The sequence below is a fragment of the Ciona intestinalis genome, chromosome 2 (genome assembly GCF_000224145.3).
Source record: "Ciona intestinalis chromosome 2, KH, whole genome shotgun sequence".
In the NCBI taxonomy this organism is placed as follows: domain Eukaryota; kingdom Metazoa; phylum Chordata; class Ascidiacea; order Phlebobranchia; family Cionidae; genus Ciona; species Ciona intestinalis.
In genome coordinates this window covers 6737818-6744308 of record NC_020167.2, presented here as the reverse complement: position 1 = coordinate 6744308, position 6491 = coordinate 6737818, and the positions used below count along the sequence as shown (strand labels likewise).

The 6491-nt window shown below is 36.0% G+C and overlaps 1 protein-coding gene across 6 annotated transcripts in view; it reads right to left on the bottom strand.

Moving 5' to 3' along the window:
• The window catches only part of LOC108949274 (putative phospholipase B-like 2), a 7599-nt gene extending 5136 nt beyond the window's left edge, over positions 1 to 2463 (bottom strand). Inside the window, exons 1-4 of one of the 6 annotated variants that reach the window (XM_018817658.2) lie at positions 2226 to 2463; positions 1261 to 1388; positions 737 to 864; positions 269 to 366 (exon numbers count right to left, since the gene is read on the bottom strand). In XM_018817658.2, the coding sequence (XP_018673203.1) occupies positions 269 to 366; positions 737 to 864; positions 1261 to 1388; positions 2226 to 2428 (557 nt within the window). In that variant the 5' untranslated portion in view covers positions 2429 to 2463. The other 5 variants (XM_018817660.2, XM_018817662.1, XM_018817663.2 and 2 more) reach the window with 5 other exon arrangements.
• Positions 2464 to 6491: the final 4028 nt, after the last annotated feature.

Here is a 6491-nt window from a genome sequence, read left to right as displayed (position 1 = left end):
TTATACTTAACTAGAACCAAGATTTATGTTTCTGGCTGACACAGTCAAGCAAAATATTGAAACATTAAATAATATAATATCATATAAGAATTAGGATTATTTACAGCAGGTTGTCTTGCTTTGTGTCATATCACACTGGTGTGTTGTTACAAGGTCCCATGTGAGCAATGAAACTTTCACTAATAAAATAACCTAAACAGACAACATGTGCTGTTACCATTCAAGTTTACTGATTTACCTATAGTGTAAATACTAATATTTTACTTACTATAATCCAAATGGTTTGAATCTGATGTTAGCATTGATGTGAGTTCGTTTATAATATCCATCGATTAACCCTTGTGCTTGAACCAACAGCAGGTGTATCTGAAATATGTTAATACTATATTAATAAAGGTCATTTTATAAAGAGCATGGTGTAGTATGCTCACTGTCGAGTTAAAACTTGGATGTCTTCTTATACACCAAACACACATGGTGTATTCCTACACATAATGCTCAATGTCGAGTTATAACATGGATGTCTTCTTATACACCAGACACACATGGTGTATTTATACACCTTATGCTCACTGTCAAACCAATAGAAATGTAACTTATTTATCTTCCCGTGGTGGTGCAAGGACGGTCATTTTAACACAGGAGTTTTGTTTCATACACCTCGTGCCCATTGATGAGTTATTACGCCTATAACTTTTGTGCCACCAAATTATTGAATTATGACATCACAATAAACCTGATTCCAGTATGCAGAGTTTGGATTCCTTTTTATTTTCTTTAACATATGTTGAGTGTTCCTTGTAAGATAATATCGGAGATTGTTACAATACAAGGTACTTGATGATGGACTGCAGAAGTGACCAGCTAAAAAATGTAAAAGAAAACACTTTATTGAAACTGTGTTTCTAACACTTGGTATTTTTACATATTTTTTCTGTTTTTCACTACATATAAATTGTCCTAAACATTTAAAGAGTTAAAAACTTATATCCTAGTAACTTGCCAGAAATAGGCTTGAGGTGTATGAAACAGAGCACACCTGTTATACTAATTCCCCACCATGTGAGGATAAACAAGTTACATTAATTCAAATGTTTATATCTTAGTTGAAACAGAACTTTTCTCATACACATAAGCTTTATATAGGTTTTATAATACAATAACATGAACTAATGAACTCAATATAGACAGACAGTTTAAAATCAAAGTCAAAAGACAGTCATTATAACAAAAAACAAATAGGTTAAAAGTTCTTCTTACGTTTATAATAATTCGTCCATCTATCTGCAATGTGTTGCTTAGTTAAGTAACCTTCCATATACCCCGCAGCGTAAGCTTGTAACTTGTTGTCTGCATTTTCATTCGTAGTTACTTCAATTTGAATCCAGCTGTAAAATTGAACGATTTAAATTAAAAGCTTAGATGCAACGCAGACACGCATTGTAACTGACACTCTATCCAATACTTTTTATTTAATTGTGTTCTAAGAACTGTTGTTTTTTTGATGTTTTGTAAATGCAAAAACCGTAGTAACGCAGAACTATGACAAAGCTTTTACCTGCGATAGCCTACTAAGGAATTTTCCGAAAAAGGATTTTCCCATTATGCCGTTTAGTGTTCTGGCGTAACCAAACTACGAGTGAAATTACGGGTCACATCGGAACCTTTCCGTTTACCTTTCACTTACTCCGTATTAATTACACAGTAACGGAAAAGGCAAAACAAAAAGTTTACGTTACTTCTAAAACATGATATTAATAATAATAAGCTCACTACATTGTATTTAAAGCTGCCGCCACCGATGCCGAATAAAAGTTGAATGGCTATATTATTTGATCCGTATGCTACAGCAATTCGTGCGCACTAATATTGCGCATTGGCAGCACAGTACAGGACCGGGAATTATACGGTGGCCCAAAACACAAATTTTCACACTACTTCCAGGGGTAGGTCTTGTAAACGGTGTTTTTTAATTGTATCGAAAGTTTTTCACACTTTTACATTTCATACAAATATAGTAGGGAGGGGGAAGATGGGACACCTTTTCATTCTATTTTCTCGTCACATTTGGTAGTATAAACGAAGAACATTTAAAGAATTATTAAACCGTATGCTCATTACTCTAAAAGAACGTTGTTAATTGTTTAAAACACGATCAGGATATTTGGATATTATGGGCTAAAGGTGTCCCATCTTCCCCCACTCTACTATATATAGCGTCCTACCCATTTTTCATCAATGTGTTTTTATAACTCGTCCAAGCCAACATATTATTCCCACTGCTCCTGGATGATGGTAATCCCCGGTGCATTGTAATCCTGTTTCCTTCACTTTTCAAGAGGACCCATCGCTCCCACGGGAGATCGCCAGACACTCCTGATCTACTTTGACATGCGAGGAACAGAAGTAGAAATACAAAATTTAACATTTTGCCTCTATGTGTCTATCAACAAAGGAAATACATATAGTAGGGTAGGGAAGATGGGACACTTTTTCGTTTAGTTTTCTCTTTTCATTTGGTAGTAAACAACGAACATTCAATGAATTATAAAACCGTATCTTCACGACTTCCACAGGCCGTTGTTAATTGTTTAAAATACGATCAGGCTATTTGGACATTATGTGTTAAAAGTGTCCCATCTTCCCCACTCTACTATAACTTTAAATAACAATGAATGGTTAAAACTGATTTATCTTTGCTAGCAGGGCAACGACATTCGTTCTAGCGCATGAGTGTTCTGTCATGTATACAACTCGTGACTTATAACAACGCTCTTCTTGAGTCGTTAAGATACGGTAATATAATTTCAACGATAAATGAGAATGAGAATATGGACCATTTTAACACTATACCAAGTTACGCCAGTGCAGAATAAGGAGAAAGTTTTAAACAAGACTCGTAAAATAGACCGCAAGATAATACAGCCCATATCGTATACAGATAATTATTCGAGTAAAGAGTATTGCTTTGCTGAGAACATAATTTGAACAAAACTATTGGCTTAAAAGACAAAGTAAAAGCTTAAGACAAGCGCGCATCGAAGTACAGGATGTTGGGCCTACGCGACAGATCATATTACACGAGGCACTTTAACGCTTAAAACTAATTAACAACAACAAAATATTCTGCATGTATAAAACGCGACAGAAATTAATAGTTTATAAATGCAGACACAGTGCGTACAACAAGCTTATATACTGAGCAGCTTAGTTATTTCTAGAAGGCGAATTTTAGGTACATTTTCCAAGATCAAAGTTGATATATTGGCAGCTGTATTTTACCAGGCATACAATTAGCAAAGTGTACTAATTGCACGGCTAAAAATACCTAGAACAACGTACTCTCTGCCTTACTGTATCGTACTATATAGGCCAACAGTAACTAGATGGATCCCTGTTGGTAAGCTATAAGTGCTGTCAGTTGAATTAGTGCCTTGCAGTGTATAAGACAAGCTGCCTTTCGGTTTATCTGGCGCTTCCGTAAATTTTCTAAGTATCAGAAACATCAAAACAATTAATTTATTAATAAGCTTCAAAAAGTATTAGATTAAGAACGCGAGACGGATTTCAGCTGAATATACTTAAAGAATGTGTGCATGCGCCAGAAGCATACGACCGCACGGAAGCAATTAATACTTTAGACCAACTTAGGAAACCGCTGTGGTTCGAATGAAAATTCGCCGTGTGAAATATATATATCGATCATATTGACAACATACACTTATGCATTAGATTCTGCATTTATCACGAAACAACACACGTTGAAAGTTAATGTTTGGTCCAAAACATAAGAAAACTATTTCGTTAAGCGAACAGAAGAGCGTAGCTCAACTATAGTAGCTAAAACACACGCTTGGAATTAAATGTACCAGAGTGGAGGAGAATGGGCCACCTTTTCATTCTATTTTCTTGTCCCATTTTGTAGTAAACAAAGAATATTTAAAGAATAATAAAACGGCATCCCTACAACTCCCGTGGAGTGTTACTATTTATTTAAAACACGATCAGGATTGGTTATTATATGTGCTAAAGGTGTCCCATCTTGCCCCACACTACTGCATGAGAAATAATATGAGCACATCCTCTCGATCTTATTGTTAGTAATGGTTTATGTATAGTGTTAAGCATTATTGTGGTCTTATGTATGTATTGTTAAGGAAGGAGTATTTATACAGTGTATTGGTATAAATGGCGGTATTAGAAACTGTCATGCTATTAATCCAGCTTTTCAGCCTACAATGAAGTTATAGAAAGACTTTTTGAATAAATTTAAATAAATAAATGAGTGTATAGATGCAACGTTTAATCCTCGCATAGCGGGGCAACGTCGTTTTAACACAGGTGTTCTGTTTCATGCACCTCGTGCCCACTTGCGAGTTGCCAGCCCATATATATAAGTAACTTTGTTCATTCATTCTGGAAAAGGAAACTACGCTCATGTATAGAAGAACCACAGCAGGCCTACACACTTAACATGTTGCGCGTACATAGTATAACCATTCCTAGACTCGGTTACCGTATACGAGTTATAGCCAGACATACTTGCCTTACGCTGTTGGAATCGCATATGCGATATATTATATAGACGTAGCCTACAACTAAAACGTTAGTCGAAAACTCAAGAAGTATTCTGGTACGATTGTTACAGCACCTTATCTTTATACAGAAAAGCACGAGCATGAACGTAAAGTACCTATCGGTTTATTTAATAGCATTAAGCATAGTTTCTATAACCTTATACTATGACAGCTGTCCACTCTAAATAATGACTGCATTGGTTTAAACACTGGGAAGAATCTATTAGGATTTCCGCCATAGGTCGTTTGGTAACTGCTCCTATTTAGAACGTATAAAGTATACAAGAGTAAACGGAAATTTATTTTGTAATTAGATCTTGGGATGCAGGCATTACTTGAATGAATGTCTTTATCTATATCACTGAGCGACATGCAACGAAAGTCGTAAGAGAAAAGTAATTCATTAAGTAATTCATTAACTGAAATATATATACTAGAATAATTTAAGTTAAATGTAAAAGGAAGGAAACACTACATCACAATAGACCAGAGGCAGCATAAAGCTGTGAACGCTGTTTTAAATGGTCACGTATATACGCGATCGTTGTCATGACTCTATGATAAGCGAAGTTTTATACTCACAATGCTGCCACACTATTGAACTTTAATCTGGGTTCAATAGCCATACCGTACAATCATTGTAGTTTTAAAACAGTTCGACTATGTTGCCTTAATTGCGGGCACGCACGAGAGTTGACAATATCCCAATAATGTTGTGTAAGAAGTCATTCTAAACCGCAAACGAACAGCATTCGGCTTACATCATCAATTTTAACAAATTACGGCTCATGCCTTTGGTTCAAAGTATCACATGTGGTTTTTAATACGAATAGAAGGGTGGGAGAAGGTGAGACACCTTAAGCTCATAATATCCAAATATCTTGATCATGTTTTAAACAACTAACGAAGGTCTGTGGGAGCTGTGAGGATACGGTTTTATACTTCTTTGCATTTTCTTTGTTTACTACGAAATGGGACAAAAAAATAGAATGAAAAGGTGTCTCATCTTCCCCACACTACTATAGCTGGAAACAGACGACAAATATGCAAGTGCAATCATAGGAAAATAAAAAGCATAAGCATAAACGGCTTTTTAATTTGGAAAAATGACAAATTATTGTAATTTGATGTGTTTATAAAACAGGCTGATACGTGTTTTAATTACCTAAGCATATCAGTTAGCTGTGGCGTAATTAATTATGTTTTCTTTTCTTTTAGAGAAAACGCCATGTGAGACGCCGTGTTCTGACAAATAAATAATTATTATTAAATTGAACGTACACAAAGCGATATAGTTGTACAGTTAGTGTTGGTCTATGTAGCCTATTTATATAAAAAGATTATAGCCCCCACTGAATATACAGGATCGCTGGTTGGATTATATGACTCCGTGCTGATCCGACTTCATATACAGGCTTCAGCGGGGTGCTATATCTACTGTAGTACTAATTGCTTTTATAACCAGAAACCAAACAGTTCATGATATCTTGCTATGTTTTATTCCTTTTTCTGGTATACCAGTACACGATACGGTATCGGGTAAAAGCTTACTTGACGGCTGGGCAAAGGCTCGTAAGAGCCCGCCATGAACCTAGACTGACCTCGAGGTCTCAGTGCCGATAGTGGTTTCTCGTTATTAGTTATTGTGTTAGGGAAAAGGCGAATTATATAGCGGACAGAATCACGTGACAGCAGTGTGACGTCATGTGATAAAAGGGAATCGATTTGGGCCTGTCATCGGCTGAACGGGACATCATTAACCTCGTTCAACGGGGGGTTTGTTTTCATGAGAATAGTCTCCCATGAGATAAGTCGTATCCGCACTGTTGGCATTGATTAATTAAGTATTGGGATTGGGTTATGTGACGTCACTTTAGGCGTCGAGTTGCAACAATACCTCCCTTTCGGCAATGA